Source organism: Medicago truncatula, chromosome 2 (genome assembly GCF_003473485.1).
Source record: "Medicago truncatula cultivar Jemalong A17 chromosome 2, MtrunA17r5.0-ANR, whole genome shotgun sequence".
Lineage (NCBI taxonomy): Eukaryota > Viridiplantae > Streptophyta > Magnoliopsida > Fabales > Fabaceae > Medicago > Medicago truncatula.
In genome coordinates, this window is record NC_053043.1 from 11926997 (window position 1) to 11944274 (window position 17278).

At 30.7% G+C, this 17278-nt stretch overlaps 2 protein-coding genes across 3 annotated transcripts; both read left to right on the top strand.

Moving 5' to 3' along the window:
- Positions 1–5908: 5908 nt before the first annotated feature.
- LOC11413873 (wall-associated receptor kinase-like 8) lies at positions 5909–8967 on the top strand. The gene is made up of 3 exons (XM_003594565.3): positions 5909–6936; positions 7248–7301; positions 7697–8967. The coding sequence occupies exons 1-3, from the start codon at positions 6054–6056 to the stop codon at positions 8896–8898; spliced, it is 2139 nt and encodes a 712-aa protein (XP_003594613.1). The 5' UTR covers positions 5909–6053; the 3' UTR covers positions 8899–8967.
- A 1698-nt stretch (positions 8968–10665) lies between these two features.
- Positions 10666–13776, top strand: LOC11415953 (wall-associated receptor kinase-like 1). Of its 2 annotated transcripts, none has more exons than XM_003594566.4 (3): positions 10666–11658; positions 12010–12063; positions 12424–13776. In XM_003594566.4, exons 1-3 carry the CDS (start codon positions 10734–10736, stop codon positions 13623–13625), a joined length of 2181 nt encoding a protein of 726 aa, XP_003594614.1. In that variant the 5' UTR covers positions 10666–10733; the 3' UTR covers positions 13626–13776. The 2 variants fall into 2 exon arrangements, with proteins under 2 accessions (XP_003594614.1, XP_039686341.1); XM_039830407.1 differs by having other exon boundaries at positions 11453–11666.
- The last annotated feature ends 3502 nt before the right edge of the window (positions 13777–17278 follow it).

A 17278-nucleotide genomic window follows, 5' to 3' on the forward strand; every position in this document is an offset into this window, starting at 1 on the left:
AACCCCGGACACCTCACTTATTCACCTTATAAAGTGAATTCTAGCCACTAGGCTACCTAACTGAAGACCGGTGTCCACTTCACATCTCTAAGTCAATTAGCTAAATGATCGATTTGGATTAATTTTAGAAAGATGTTTTAACAATGATCTAAAACATCTTAGGTTTGTGATTTTCATCACAATGTAACTATTCAAAACAATAGATTTTTTTTTCCATTCAAATTCTCTATGTTGCTATTCGAATCAAGACTCTAATGATGGGGATGGGGTAAGCTAATGTAACCTACAGCCCTTTTCGGATGTTAAATAAGTTTATCTTGAACCAATGGATCATCCTATTTTCATGGCTTGATCCTTTGAAAAATCCATTAAGCACAATTACCATATATCACCTAAAATAAATCTAGACTATCTTCATGTTTTAAAATCTTTGCTTTATCTTATAGATCTAACATCATCTTTTTTGCTCAAAAAAAAAAAAAAACATCATCCTTTAACTATGCTTAAATCAATAGGAAAATATTGAAATATCATATCCTACTCGATCCGTTGTTTGGTGTTCCAACCAAAAATGATAAATTTAACATATATTTCTCATTTTATCACAACTTTCTTAAGAATATTGTTCTCCTATTCTCTCTACATGACTTCCGCCGAAAGAAGACAAAAAAGAAGAAAAGCTACAGAAAAACCTCATAGCGAGGTCTTCCCTAAAAAGGGTCGTAGAAGAAAAAAAAACTCTCAGATAGAGGTCTTCCTTAAAAAGGGTCGTAGAAGAAAAAAAAAAACCTCATATAGAGGTCTTCCCTAAAAAGGGTCGTACGTAGAAGAAGAAAACCCTCATATAGAGGTCTTCCCTAAAAAGGGTCGTAGAAGAAAACCCTCATTGGTCTTCCCCAAAAAGGGTCGTAGAAGGAAAAAAAAACCTCAAATAGAGATCTTCCCTAAAATGGGTCGTAGAAGAAAAAAAACTCTCATATATAGCGATTCCAAATAAAGGGTTGTAGAAGAAAGAAAAAAAAAAATCTTCATATAGAGGTCTTCCCTAAAAGGGTTATAGAAGAAGGAAAAAAAAACCTCATATAGAGGTCTTCGCTAAAATGGGTTGTAGAAGGACAAAAAAAACCCTCATTTAGAGGTCTTCCCTAAAAAGGGTCGTAGAAGAAAAAAAACCCTCATATAGAGGTCTTCCCTAAAAAGGGTCGTAGAAGAAAAAAACCCTCATATAGAGGTCTTATCTAAAAAGGGTCGTAGAAGAAAATCCTCATAGCGAGGTCTTCCCTAAAATGAGTCGTACAAGAAAATACTCATATAGAGGTCTTTCCAAAAAAGGGTCGTAGGGCACTTTGAAGGATTCACCCGCTTAAGTTACTTCAAAATAAAATTAAAGTTACACCAAAATTACATAAAAAAAACTGCAAAAAGCCAGACAAGGAATGAACTCGCCATCCCGAACAATCTTGAAAGAAATGAACTCGCCAGTGGAAATACGAAAGAGTCTCCGCCCTAAATCATTAAAACCACTTCGCCTTGTCCCAAGACTCATGATTGAGGGGTTTTGACCATCGACCTTACAGATTCATCACTTCGCCTTGTTCCAAGACTCGTGATTGATGGGCTGTGGACTGTCAATCTATCCTTAAGGGCACAAATGCCCTCCAGTAGGGCTCAGACACCCTCTAGAAGGGCTCTTGAAGCCCTAGGTGCGTCCCCCTAAAGGCGTCGTCTCAACAGAGAAGCACCTAGAACGCTCTAAAGTGACTTAAGACCCATGTTGCTTGGGGCTTAAGTCACAAAAATACAAGCCTATTAAAGGTTATAAATATCCCTCTTGATATCATTCTCAAGGCATGACTTAAAGAGACTAAATTTTAGTTTTAGATATTGTACTCACTGCAAGTACAACTTGAGTTTTAGACAATCTTAATTAGAGTAATTTAAATTATGTTGACTTTAAATGTGTTGTCTTACGTACATAAATGGGTTAATAGTGTTTTATCCCCCTGTAATATAGGTCATTTCCGGTTTTCCACCCTGTAAAAATTTTTGCTTGGTTTTCGTCCTTATAATTTGATGATTTTTTCATTTTTGACCTTCATAGCAAATTTTGCCCCCTGTAATTTGAGAAAATTTTGGTCAACCTCTTGTAATTTGAGCAAATTTCAATTTACCCTCTGGTAATTTGAGAAAATTTTTGTTTAGCCCCTGCCATATCGTCGATTGTGTACTGTTAAAATTCAGAAGGTGGAAAACCAAACAAAAAATTTTACAGGATAGAAAACCAGAAATGACTTATATTATAAGGGATAAAATACTATTAACTCTACATAAATTAATTTGGGACGCTGCATAGAGGAATGATAACTTATACATGCATCCAATAGTAGAGAATTATTAGAAAATCACAAATTGTATGCCGACAGTATGCAATACGGTGTTGTCTGGTTGGTTTTAATGTTTGAAAATCATTTCTCTATTAGATAGGAGGTTAGTTTGATTTCTACCGCTATCAAACTCTCTTTTCCCTGTTATTTTTTATTTTTTAGAGGAAATATTTTCCCTGCTAAATTAATTACTGTCATTTTTCGTATTTAAGAGATTATTTTCGACATAATATGATGAAACTCTAACCAAGTGATTGACTGTCCTTGTGAGCTTAACTCAGTTGGTTGGATAATGCATAAATATATGCAAGATTCGGGATTCAAACCCCACCCCGTCCACCACAAAAAAAAAAAACCAAGTGATGGACTCGGGTGTTAATCAATTCCATCAAATGATGAATCGTTCGAAAAAATGAGATTGATTCTTGGTGGAACAGTTTTTTGCCATAATATATATTTTTTTTTTTATGTTAACCCATCGATTTCTAGAGAAAGTGAGCATTGGTAATATGAAGTTTGATCATGTGGTAAGTAAAGTCTACAATTATTGTATCCGTCGGTGATACATCAAAATTGACTCATTTGATAAAAGTTTATATGTTAAGTTTGATGTATCTCAACATATCAAATTATTTCAGTCAAATTTTATATACATGATCTATTATCCATTGATGGATATTGTAAATACAGATATACGGTAAAAAAGTATCAGTGATATCATATATTAAGTTTAACATCATGGTGTAAATTGATCAAATCCCTATATAAAAATAAATTGATCAAATCCCTATATAAAAATTTAGAAAATATTATATGAGCTGCAAATCAGAGATCAATTTTTCAAGAATATTTCATCATAAATAACCACAACAAAAAAGATCTAGCAAACAAATATGTTTATTAGAAGTAGAAATATTTCATTGATCGATGAAAATTTCAACATATATAAAGCAATCAACAGCACATATATATGATATATATACATATTCTTTCAAAGAAAAAAAAAATGATATATACATATACCTACAAAATAACAAAGTGCACTAATTGCTAAAATTGCTTACACAAAAGTGATAGCTTATTGCATAAATATGAGATGAGATCTTTATATAGGATACATAAATTGCCAAAGGATCATTGGTTGCCCTTCCTTATAGGTTAAGATCTTGAGGGTTTCTTTCAACCATGACCTAGCTTGTAGCTAGGTCTAACTTGAAGCACTATTTTGCCTTCAATTTTGCTTCTTTGCTTCCATCTTTGATGCAAATGTTGAGATCTGAACTTGAGACTCATGTTATGATTTGTGGCTGGAAGAAAGAAACAAAAAAAAGTGTTACTGCATATATAAATACAGGAGTTGCTGATGAGAGCAAAAAGAAGAGAATAATAGTGGTGCTCAAGTGAGGGAAACATGTTTGGTTTTCATAGTGGCTTTTGTAGGTGAAAAAGAAAGTGGAGAAAGGATCTTCTCAGCATATACCTTGACAAAATTTGGTTGCTTTTCTGCCATTGATTTACTTTTCCTAAAAAAAATAACTTTATTAAGCAAAGTTAGTGTGACATCTACATTTTTGGAATTTGATTAATCAGTGTCGACATTTATGTGTAGAAGGTTTTTTTTTTTTTTTTTTTTTTAATGAAATATATTTTTCATCTATTTAAATAATTTCCTAAAATATGTATTCGGTTGCAGCTTCTTACTAATGATGGCATACACAAACCTAGCATACAAGTCACTTGTTCTCCTCCTTAAAAAAATGTTATCAAAGTCAAATAATAACAACTATCAAACTCAATTATACAAGTTATGGAGGTTTGATAGGAATAGAGACTGGTTATTGAGATTATCTCATTTATGTGGTAGCACTAGCTATTAATTCCTTGGCTTCGACTTACAACTTATGATGAAGGATTCAAACGAATTTCACAGTTTGTGTTTACTTATTATTAGTCATGTATAAGTATTAACATACTAATTATTAACATACACTAACCTGACAAGTTTTATGAATTCCTAATTGGTAACTAGTTAGTATGTTAGTTTTTTACTTGAAAGTTGTGATTTATTGTGTAACATCGCAATCAGAGTCTAGTTTAAGGTTTAATTATCCATTGTATTTTTAATAGTGTCATTTATGTATATGTAAATATTTTTTAAATGTTACTCCCTCCGTTTCAAAATACATGTCCAAGTCAATCACTTCACATATGCTAATGCATAATTTTGACCGTTAATATCTTTAATTATCTAAAGTAAAAAATTATAAAAATTTAATATTTTAAAAGTATTTGTCGAGACAAATCAAACAACATCTTACATGCTAATATTTGTATTTATACATTAGTTAAAAAGTATGGTCAAAGTAAGTCAAATGAATAGTGCACATTGCAAAAATTGGACATGTATTTTGGTCTAAAGAAAGTTATTCAAAGTCATTTATTTGAAATTTTAAGTTCAAATCTTGAGTAAAATTCCATTTGAGATGAAAAAGTTTTTAAATTTATAATACTCAAATTGGGATGTTACATATTGTCTAAATGTTAAATCTCGATATAAAATATAATCTCTCCGTTCCAAATTATATGTCATTTTAACAAAATTTCTTTGTTTCAAATTATATTTCACTTGCATTATCAAGAAATCATTAATGTTTGTTTTTCTATTATGTCCCTTACTATTTATTACTTTATTTTTTTTCAATTCTTATATTTTTCAAGCTATTATTGAAGGATAATTTTATAAAACAACTCACAATTACTCTTTTCTATACAACATTAATTACATTCATTAATCAACGTGAATTTGCTAAAGTAACATATATAATTTGGAATAGAGTGAGTATTTTTATGAAAATAGTCTGATTTTTAAAATTGAAATTCTTTTTTTTGAAGAAAAAATTGAAATATTTTGTCCCTTAATTTTCACATTTATTGTAGTTTTGGTCATAATTTATATATTTTGTCCCAAAAAAGATAATTGTTAATGCAAAAAAAAGTATACTCCCTCCGTCCTATAATAAATGAACCTTTTTAAAAAAAAAAATTGTTCTAAGATAATTGACTCATTTTACTTTTCAATGCAATATTAATTACATTTTTCCAATTATAACTCTGATCATTACTACCCTTATCACTCTCAATTCAATATATTTTATTTTGCATTTATGATAATTGTAAACACATCAATACTTAACAATAACACTTTAAACTATTTTTTCCCTATTTTTGACTTGTACAAAAAATTTCTTAACAAGTGTAGAATAAGCAAGTAACTCACTTAATTTAGGACGGAGAGAGTATAATAGAGGACGAAAAGTTGAACTAAACTTGAAATTGGAAACAATTGAAATTTAAGGATAAATATAGGAATTTTTGGTGCACATTTTATGTATAAGCAACTTTTCTTGACTAGAGTATTAGCAACATTTTATTTGAAGAGATAAGTATACCCAATTTTTTTTCCCTGTTGACGAAATGCTCAGAAATTAAACTAAAGAAAATTCAACAACAAATTTTATTTTCCTTGTTGACGAAAATACTCAGAAATTTCTTAAGCAATTGTATTAGCATGGTTAACACTTAATACAAATCATAAATAAGCTGCTTCTAAGATCCACAATTAAACTTCCTCTAAACAAATTTACAGTTAAACTTAATTAGCTCTACACAATGATTCTGCAATTTACAATATTTCATATCATCTTAGCTCTAATATTCCCCATATTTCCTCCATTAACATCAGCACAACAAGAAGATGGAATCATAGCACAACAAGGTTGTAATTCAACATGCGGAACAATGTCAATCCCTTTCCCATTCGGAATGAAAGAACCTCGTTGTTATGCAGACAAGTGGTTCGAAATAGAGTGCAAATTAGACAACAGTTCTCAAAATCCAAAACCATATTTGAAGTCTTTAAATCTTGAGGTAAATAATGTTTACCTAGACTTAGGCATGGTTGAGATTATGAATCCAATTTATCATTCAAACTGTCAACAAAATATTAACAATAAAACCGTTACTATAAACCTTGGAGTTAGTCCTTTTATGTATTCCCAGAGTTACAACAAATTTCTAGCCGTTGGATGTAACAATCTTGCTTTTCTACAATCAAATGGAACAACGGTTGGTGGTTGCGTATCAATTTGCGATGATGGCAACTTTAACAACAACTTCAATTCCAGTAACGACCGTTGCAATGGAAGATATTGTTGTGAAACTTCATTGCCTACGCATCTTTCGGAATATAATGCAACGTTTCAAGGTTTAAGCGAACAAAGTATTGATCAGTGTAGTTATGCTTTGATTTTAAGTGATAATTGGATATCTTTTGATGGGTCATATTTGAGTACTTTTAATGAGTTGGGGAATATGGAGTATGCACCAGCAATGCTTGAGTGGGAAATTTTGGTTAATTCGACATTTCAACTTCCTTCAGATTCATATTGTTATGATTCCAAAGTTACATCTTTAAATAACAGAACCACTGGTCGGAAATGTCAATGCTCCTCGGGTTACACCGGCAATCCCTACATTGTTGGAGGCTGCACAGGTTTTTCACTATATACCTTTTCAAATGAAATTCAATCATATTTCAACATGATAACATAATATAGTTTCTCAAAATATATATATTATAATTATAATTAAATATATGTAAAAAAAATTATGTTCTGCTTCCCTGCATAATTTATAAAGTTTATTAATTCGAAACATATTTCATGATTTTCATTTAATTCTACATGATCCAATCCATACTCCATTTTAGTTCAATTATTTATCACCACTTCTAATTCGATTCAATTTTAGTTTGCGATATACATGAGTTTTAAACTATAAGCTAACTCAGTTCTTTTGTTTCAGAAACTGAAGTATTCAATAATAAGAACAACCGATCAAAGAAGTCGGCTATTGTAGGTATGTATAAATTTAAAAAGAAAAATTAAGAATATGAAAATTTATTTTCTTTAATCGAACTTGACTGATACTTACCTAGTGCTTTGGCCATGAATTTCCCTCTAGCTGATACTTTTATTAGGTAAAATTGAATGCAAAACTTAAAATATGTCTAAAAAACACATACTCTTTCTATTTGATAAAACACGTTAACACCTCATAACTCGCATGCCATAAGTACCACTCATATGGTAAAATGTTATTGGGATATTTGATATGCAGACGTGCGGGTCTAAACCCACAGTTCTCCACTTCTCCGTACTTAGGGTGAGTTTTGCAATTAACAGCTCTCAATTACACTCACCAGTCACCACTATGTTTTCATAATCTCCTAATTTACTGTGACAAATGTGTAGGGGTTTCATCAAGTCTCGGATCCATAGGTTTCATGGTTGGTCTATGGTTATTGCACAAAGATATGAAGAAAAGAATGATAAAGAAACGAAAAGAAAAATTCTTCAAAAGAAATGGTGGTTTTTTGTTAAAACAAAGAATGTCTTCAGGAGAAGTAAATATTGACAGAACTACTCTCTTCACCTTAAAGGATCTAAAAAAAGCCACCGACAACTTCAATAAGAATAGAGTTCTTGGAAAAGGAGGTCAAGGAACAGTTTACAAAGGCATGCTAGTAGACGGTAAAATTGTTGCAGTGAAAAAGTTTAAGGTTGAAGGAAAGGTCGAAGAGTTTATTAACGAGTTTGTTATTCTTTCACAAATCAACAATAGAAATGTGGTCAAGATATTAGGATGTTGTTTGGAGACAGAAATTCCATTGCTTGTTTATGAATTCATTCCTAATGGTAACCTTTTTCAGTATTTGCATGCCCAAAACGAGGACATACCAATGACATGGGACATGCGTTTGAGAATTGCAACTGAAATCGCCGGAGCATTATTTTACTTACACTCAATTGCATCTCAACCCATTTATCATAGAGATATCAAATCTACAAATATACTACTTGATGAAAAGTATAGGGCAAAATTAGCAGATTTCGGAACATCAAGAATAATATCAATTGAAGCTACTCACCTTACCACGGTAGTTCAAGGTACTTTTGGTTACTTAGACCCTGAGTACTTTCATACAAGTCAATTTACCGAGAAAAGTGATGTATTTAGCTTCGGAGTAGTTCTTGCTGAACTTTTAACCGGTAAGAAGCCGGTATCCTCTATAGGATCTGGCGAATACCAAAGTTTAGCTTCCTATTTTATTGAGTGTATAGATGAGAATATGTTGTTTGACATTATTGACAAAAGGGTCACAAAAGAAGGGGAGAAAGAACATGTCGTTGCAGTTGCAAATCTTGCGTATAGATGCTTAGAGTTGAATGGAAGAAAACGACCAACTATGAAAGAAGTTACATTAAAATTGGAAGGGATCAGGGGATTGAATAGGAAACTTAGTGCACAGCAAAACCATGAGGAAATTGAGCTTCCTGAAATTGAAGAGCACCGACCTTGGGATGAGTTTTCTACGTCGAGTTCATTGCAAATTGTTGACAGTCAAACATACTCCACAGACTCGGAGGTTATGCATGTTATTGAATTAAAATAGTTCGTATGAATGATTTTGTAACGTGTATTATAAACAAGAGTTTGCTTAGCCTTTGAATATCAGATAGTGCAATGGTTATTGAATAAAATTGGATTTCTTTGATTATTGAGAAATACTTGATAGCACGACAAATTAAGAAGCACGAATATGTACGACAGTGTTTTAAGCCGTTTGATGAAACTTTTTCTTTTTATTAATTATTTATTTTCTGCTAATTTTTTCTCCCTTCCGCATGATTGCTATGTTGTGTGTGTCGTGTGCTAAGGACTCGTGTTATATAACACTTCTCTTAATTATTACACATCTAAAAAAATTCTCTTTCAAATAAATTACACAATAAACAGTAGATAACCGCATTCAATTTATCTATACAGAAGAAATGGACAGATATTTCCTAATCTTTTACCGAAGTGATTAAGTCCTATAACACAAGTCAATGGTGAGAAGTCCTCGCGAGCTTAACTCAGTTGGTAGGAATAATACATAATATATACAAGTAGAGTTCAAACTTCGGCCACCATAAAAAAAAAAAAAAAAAAAGTCAATGGTTAGAAATTATTCTTAGAAATATGATGTATTGTTTGCTCCACCATGATAATCACGATATTTCGTTCTAGTATCACGACGAAGGCAAATTTGATAAGGCAATTGTTGTTGAATACGTCCAACAACATGGTGGAAAAAATAGATAAAAGAAAACTTAATTTTTTTTTATTTAATATAACACAATGTTGGAAGAGTCTATATTCTACTTTGAGACTATCTGAATAACATAATATCCATTATTGAAGTTGCTCTTCCACTGCTACTAGAAGATGTGTTACATAACTGATCCAAAAAAGCATAAGTTGTGAGATGAATACTGAAATGTCATTCATCCTAAATACAGTTGGATAGAGAGAATGAAAAGAAGAAAAAAAAAAAACAAATTTTGATTATCTCAGTAGGTGGAATAAGTTAAATATAAGCATGACAAGACTCATAATATATTTTGGGAAAATAGGAAATTAAATTCTCTTTTATTAAAATAAAATTTCCGATCCACAATTTTTAAAATTTTAGTCTCAGCCTAAATTTTCTACCTCAAAATGACTAAAAGTGGTAATCTATTGTCGAAATGTTAAATCTCAAGAGAAAACATATTACTTTTGGCAGCAAAATTTACTTTTTTTTTTTGCGTTAACAATTATCATTTTTGGGACAATTATTCAAAAATAATATTATTTTTGGAACAAGAAATATAAATCATGACCAAAACTACAATAAATGTGAAAATTGAGGGACAAAACATTTCAATTTTAAAAATAAGACTATTTTTTTATAAATTTAATATAAGAGGTTGAAAAGTTGAACTAAGCTTGAAATTGGAAACAATTGAAATTAAAGGATAAATAGAGGAATTTTGGTATACGAAAATACTGCATGTATAAGCAACTTTTTTTGACTAGATTTTCTAACTATATACGTATGAGCAACTTTTTGACTATAATTTAATATATATATATATATATATATATATATATATATATATATATATATAAGCAACTTGATTGAATTTTTTCCAACTCTTTTCTTTGTTTTTAAAATAACGGTCGATTTATCAATGACAATTCAACAATAGTATATTAGTTAGTCAAAGAAAAATAGTATCTTCGTTCAGTTGTTCTTAATTATTTTTTGAAAGTCAAACAAAATAATATTCAACAACAATTTTTAATTTCCTTATTGACGAAAATACTGAGAAATTTCTTAAACAATTGTATTGGCATGGTTAACACAAATCCATAAATAAGCTGCTTCTAAGATCCACAGTTAAACTTAATTAGCTCTAAACAATGATTCTGCAGTTTACAATATTTCATATCATCTTAGCTCTAATATTCCCCATATTTCCTCCATTAACATCAGCACAACAAGAAGATGGAATCATAGCACAGCAAGGTTGTAATTCAACATGCGGAACAATGTCAATTCCTTTTCCATTCGGAATGAAAGAACCTCGTTGTTATGCAGACAAATGGTTTGAAATAGAGTGCAAATTAGACAACAATTCTCAAAATCCAAAACCATATTTGAAGTCTTTAAATCTTGAGGTAAATAATTTTTACCTGGACTTAGGCTTGGTTGAGATTATGAATCCAATTCATCGTCCAAACTGTCGAAAATATAATAACAATAAAACCGTTATTATAAACCTTGGAGGCGGTCCTTTCATATATTCACAGGATTACAACAAATTTCTAGCTGTTGGATGTAACAATCTTGCTTTTATACAATCAAGTGGAAACATGGTTGGTGGTTGTGTATCAATTTGCGATGACAACAACATAAACAGCAATTACTTCAATTTGAGTAGTGATGGTTGTAATGGAAGATATTGTTGTGAAACTTCATTGCCTATGCATCTTTCAGAATATAATGCGACGTTACAAGGTTTAAGGGGACCAAATATTAGTGAGTGTAGCTATGCTTTGATTTTAAGTCGTCGTTGGGTATATTTTGATGGGTTGTCATCATATTTGAGTACTTATTATCTTGAGAATTTTAATAAGTTGGAGGATATGGAGTATGCACCAGCAATGCTTGAGTGGGAAATTTTGAATGATATGTTGATTAATTCTACATTTCAACTTCCTTCAGATTCATATTCAAATTGTTATGATTCCCAAGTTACATCCATAAATAACAGAAACACTGGTCGGCAATGCCAATGCTTCTCGGGTTACTTTGGCAATCCCTACATTGCTGGAGGCTGCACAGGTTTTTCAGTATAGACCTTTTCAAATTATTCACTTGATTTAGTTCATCTACTTTTTTTTTTTTAACTTTAATAAATTCAACCATATTTCATTATGATAACATTATATAATTTTTCAAAATGTAGTCATAAATAATCATTCAATATATGTGAAAAAAAATTATGTTCATGCTTCCCTGCATAATTTATAAAGTTTATTAATTCGAAACATATTTTATGATTTTCATTTAATTCTACATGATCCCACCCATGCTTCATTCTAATTCAATTATTTATCACAACTTCTAATTCAATTTTACTTTGGGTTATACATGAGTTTTAAAGTATAAGCTAACTCGGTTCTTTTGTTTCAGAAAGTGAAGTATTCAATAATAAGAACAACCGGTCAAAGAAGTCGGCTATTGTAGGTATGTATAAATTTAAAAAGAAAAATTAACTGAAACTAAGCTAGTGCTTTGGCCATGAATTTCCATCTAGCTGATACTTTTATTAGGTAAAATTGAATGCAAAATTTAAAATATGTCTAAAAAACACATACTCTTTCTATTTGATAAAACACGTTAACACCTCATGATTCGCATCCCATAAGTACCACTCATATGGTAAAATGTTATTGGGATATTTGATATGCAGACGTGCGGGTCTAAACCCACAGTTCTCCACTTCTCCGTACTTAGTGTGAGTTTTGCAATTAACAGCTCTCAATTACACTCACCAGTCACCACTATGTTTTCATAATCTCCTAATTTATTGTGACAAATGTGTAGGGGTTTCATCAAGTCTCGGATCCATAGGTTTCATGATTGGTCTATGGTTATTACACAAAGATATGAAGAAAAGAATGATAAAGAAACGAAAAGAAAAATTCTTCAAAAGAAATGGTGGTTTGTTGTTAAAACAAAGAATGTCTTCAGGAGAAGTAAATATTGACAGAACTACTCTCTTCACCTTAAAGGATCTAAAGAAAGCCACCGACAACTTCAATAAGAATAGAGTTCTTGGAAAAGGAGGTCAAGGAACAGTTTACAAAGGCATGCTAGTAGACGGTAAAATTGTTGCAGTGAAAAAGTTTAAGGTTGAAGGAAAGGTCGAAGAGTTTATTAACGAGTTTGTTATTCTTTCACAAATCAACAATAGAAATGTGGTCAAGATATTAGGATGTTGTTTGGAGACAGAAATTCCATTGCTTGTTTATGAATTCATTCCTAATGGTGACCTTTTTCAGTATTTGCACGACCAAAATGAAGACATACCAATGACATGGGACATGCGTTTGAGAATTGGTACGGAAATTGCTGGAGCATTATTTTACTTACACTCAATTGCATCTCAACCCATTTATCATAGAGATATCAAATCTACAAATATACTACTTGATGAAAAATATAGGCCAAAATTAGCAGATTTCGGAGTATCAAGAATAATTTCAATTGAAGCTACTCACCTTACCACAGTAGTTCAAGGTACTTTTGGTTACTTAGACCCTGAGTACTTTCATACAAGTCAATTTACTGAGAAAAGTGATGTGTACAGCTTCGGAGTTGTTCTTGCTGAACTTTTAACGGGTAAGAAGCCAATATCTGCAATAGGATCTGGGGAATACCAAAATTTAGCTTCCTATTTTATTCAGTGTATAGAGGAGGATATGTTGTTTGATATTATTGACAAAAGGGTTACGAAAGAAGGGGAGAAAGAACATGTCGTTGCAGTTGCAAATCTTGCGTATAGATGCTTAGAGTTGAACGGAAGAAAACGACCAACAATGAAAGAAGTTACATTAAAATTGGAAGGGATCAGGGGATTGAATAAGAAACTTAGTGCACAGCAAAACCATGAGGAAATTGAGCTTCCTGAAATTGAAGAGCACCAACCTTGGGATGAGTTTTCTACGTCGAGTTCATTGCAAATTGTTGACAGTCAAACATACTCCACAGACTCGGAGGTTATGCATATTATTGAATTAAAATAGTTGGTTTGTATGATTTTTTTTTTTTTTGTTGAATTTATTTTTGTAACATGTATTATAAACAAGAGTTTTCTTAGGCTTTGAATATCATATAGGGCAACGTTTGGTTATTGATAATGAATAATGAATTACACTGGATTTTCTTACAAGTTAATTTTTACCTGTGCTTATTCTTACACCTATATAAAAATGTTTTATATGTTTCAAGAATGTACTTATGTTGGTTAAGAAATAGACCTATACTAGAAATTATCATTTCAATTCTTGGAAAGTAGTTTAAGAGAACGAGATCTTTGATGGAAAACGAAACTGCAATGTTCTCTAGGGTTTAGATAAAACGTGATTATTATTCGATTCTAACTATAACAAGATCATTAACCTAGACAAGAACTACTATTGTTTCACTTGTGGCAAGTCGAACAAATAATGAAGAGTTTTCATCAATTCTCATGAAACCAACTTCTTGAAGAGAAGCACTTAATTTTTTGTGTCAAGCACATAGAGATTGTTTCAAGATTTAGATTGATTGCAAACCAAGAAAGCTTCCGAACTTTGTAGATTTCATGGAGATGAATTCATGTATACTTCTTTAATACATGTAAAACATTTAACTGTATGTCTATTAGTGTAAGAAATTGGTTTGAAGTTCATGTCCATCATATATGCTTAACATAAATAGCTAGTCATTTCGACGTTTAAAAAAATTACCCTTTTTCTATAAAAAGTTGGTCCCAAATAATATCATTGTTCCAAATATGATCCATGAAAATATGATGAGAAAAATTATGACACTAATTATAATTTACGGTATAAATCATACACGAGAGAAAAATTTAAACAAAACTATAAATTCTCAAGACGGAGTAATTTGGATTTGAAAACAATAATGTATTAGAAAGAAAAAAAACTTGATTAAATACTTGAAGAATATATTTACATCCATATTGAACTTCAAATAGTGTATACAAAATAATTAAAAGTTTTCAAGATATAACATAAGGATGGACTCTAGAGTCAGCTTGTGATTCGATTCTGACTTCTAATTGAATAGTTGACGAGTTTCTCTTAAGACTCCCCGGATCTCCAATGAACTAATACCAGAAAAATTAACAAAATGAACTAACTGAGATGATACATTATTAGTTAAAAACTCATTTATTACAATAAAACTTCTTTGTATTATAGAATATTTTTACACTTGACATTCGGGCATTAGGACGAACCATAACATATCTTAGAGTTTATAATCTGATTGTACTACCTCCGTCCTTAATTATAGAGTTCTTTTGAAAAAATAACGGGAATTAAGATAGTGGATATTTGTATTAAATATGTTTGTAATTAGTATTATTTTTACAATTTTATCCTTTAAGAGAGAGATGATTTATGTTTTCAACATGTTATTTATTGTTGATTGAAAAAAAAGATGTATAATTAATAGGGGCATGCATGTAAATAAATAATTAATGTAGTTGGAAATAGCAAAGGGATCTTATAAAAAGGGACAAAAAAATTCTCAAAAGGATCTTATAATTAGGGACGGAGGTAGTAGTTCATTTACTGCATCCGCAACTTCCTCTAAGTGTGAGTATACACAAGAGAGAATTACCTACGAGTAAAGTACGCTAAAAAGCGTTAAGTAGATATAACTAAAAAGGTGATCAAATATTTGATCATCTACTAAAAAGCGTTAAGTAGATATAACTCATGTATACCCTTAAGAAAAGCACACTCCAAGGTCTCAAGTCTACACCATCAAATCAACTCTAGTGCGTATCTATATTGTTCCCTTTATTAAACACTAGCCTTCATAGAGTCACTTTGTGTCCGTCTTTCCACTCTTTTTATCATGTTAATCTGCATAAATTACGAACAATAACTCTTACGAAAATTTGATTTTGATTAAAAATGTGGGTGTCTATATTTATTCCTTCCATATTTTAATAAACTGCACTTATCTTTTTCAATGATACCAACAAATATATAATTTTTTTTATTGACACCAACAATATAACATTTTTATAGACAAATTTGTTTAACGGTATAACTGGAAGTGAAAATTCCAGCACTTTCCTTTATAAATTTTTCTTCTAGGAGAGGATAGCTAAATATTGTAGAGTATTAAAAATCGTCAACAAAATACAAAAAGTATGTCCAAACATTTGTTCCGAATGAATCAAATCAAATACATAGGGAAAATGGACAACATAATTTTCAAGAATATTGTTTGTAGGTGATGGCCATGACCATTAGCATTTTTTGGGTGTGCACGCGTGCGTGCGTGCATGCGAATAGACATGCACGTGTGATTTTTGAAGTGTTCATAAATGAGGTTGTTATTCTTTCACAAATCCACTGCAGAATTGTGGTCTAGATATTAGGATGTTGTTTGGAGACAAATATTCCATTGCTTATTTATGAATTCATTCTCAATGGTACATTTTAAAAAATCAACAGCAGAAATGTGAAAACAGGTAAATTTGTTCAAAGAGATTGTCCATATGCATTTGGCACATTTGCTCATGTCTGTCAAAATCATGATAAGTGAAACCTGAGTCTTTTGTATTTTCTTAGTGGCTAGTCAAAAGGAGTAAAATAACTTTGCTTCAAGCTCTGGAGAAAGTGAAAACAGGTTTAGTGTTACATTAATTAAGATTTACCTGTTTTCACTTTAATTAAGATTTACCTGTTTTCACCATGAAAAAGTAATTTTTTACCATTAGATCAAGTAGCACTACAATTGTTAAGCACAGGAACACTTGTTCTTGTTTTTTTTTTTTTTTTCTTTCTTTCTTTTATGTTATCCACTCTTCAATAGCCTTTTTTTCAGCAAAATCTAATTGACATTAATAGTTTGGGATGTGTTGATATGTTTGTTAAATCTCTTCTCTCCTAGAGGTCCTTTCACTTTCCAACCTTGTACATTGTCCACACAAAACAATGGACTATCGGTGGCTTTTAGGGTACACAAATTGATAAATCTGTGTACCCATACACAAATGCATTATTAGCAATAGATCTATAGTATTAAAATTCAATGAACCAGATTTTGCTAGAGCAATTCAATGTACTTCTCACTCCTTTCCTTTCGTTTTTTATTTCTTAGATTGCACACATAACATTAAACCATTATAAAACCGTTATAAAATTTACTCAAAATTAAATGTCATTCGTTTAAATCTGAACCGTTAAAGCTGTAAATAGCAGTACTCTTTCCTCTTCTTTTTTTTCCTTCCAATGGTACACATTAAACTATTATTTAAATTATTAATTTTCTAGATAGAATAATTATAATATTTTTCCTTCTTAATCAATGATACATTTTTTGTTCTGTATTCTTTTTTCTTTTTCTTTTTTGTAAATTTGCATATTCATAATAAACCTCACGGGTGAACTTTGATATCTATTCATTAATTTTGAGGTGAACTTTGTTACATATAAAATTACTTATTTATTTCATAGAGAAAAATTTATAAGGAAGATGTAAAAGAAATGAATTCGTAAAAAAAAAACTAATTAATTTTGTTATATCTATTAATTGATTTAAAATAATGTTTCTAAGCATTGAAGTATTTTTTTTTGAAAGAAAATTATTCAATTATCATTTTTAATAAAAAATTATTTAATTACTAATCTGTAAAAAAAATAGAGTTTGA

What these genes read in the sequence shown, in the direction of transcription:
- LOC11413873 (XM_003594565.3), top strand. Translation starts at nt 6,054, where the DNA reads ATGATTCTGCAATTTACAATATTTCATATCATCTTAGCTCTAATATTC. An exon ending in CATTGTTGGAGGCTGCACAG is followed by an intron (nt 6,937 to 7,247) that starts GTTTTTCACTAT and finishes CTTTTGTTTCAG; the next exon opens with AAACTGAAGTATTCAATAAT. An exon ending in AAAGAAGTCGGCTATTGTAG is followed by an intron (nt 7,302 to 7,696) that starts GTATGTATAAAT and finishes ACAAATGTGTAG; the next exon opens with GGGTTTCATCAAGTCTCGGA.
- LOC11415953 (XM_003594566.4), top strand. Translation starts at nt 10,734, where the DNA reads ATGATTCTGCAGTTTACAATATTTCATATCATCTTAGCTCTAATATTC. An exon ending in CATTGCTGGAGGCTGCACAG is followed by an intron (nt 11,659 to 12,009) that starts GTTTTTCAGTAT and finishes CTTTTGTTTCAG; the next exon opens with AAAGTGAAGTATTCAATAAT. An exon ending in AAAGAAGTCGGCTATTGTAG is followed by an intron (nt 12,064 to 12,423) that starts GTATGTATAAAT and finishes ACAAATGTGTAG; the next exon opens with GGGTTTCATCAAGTCTCGGA.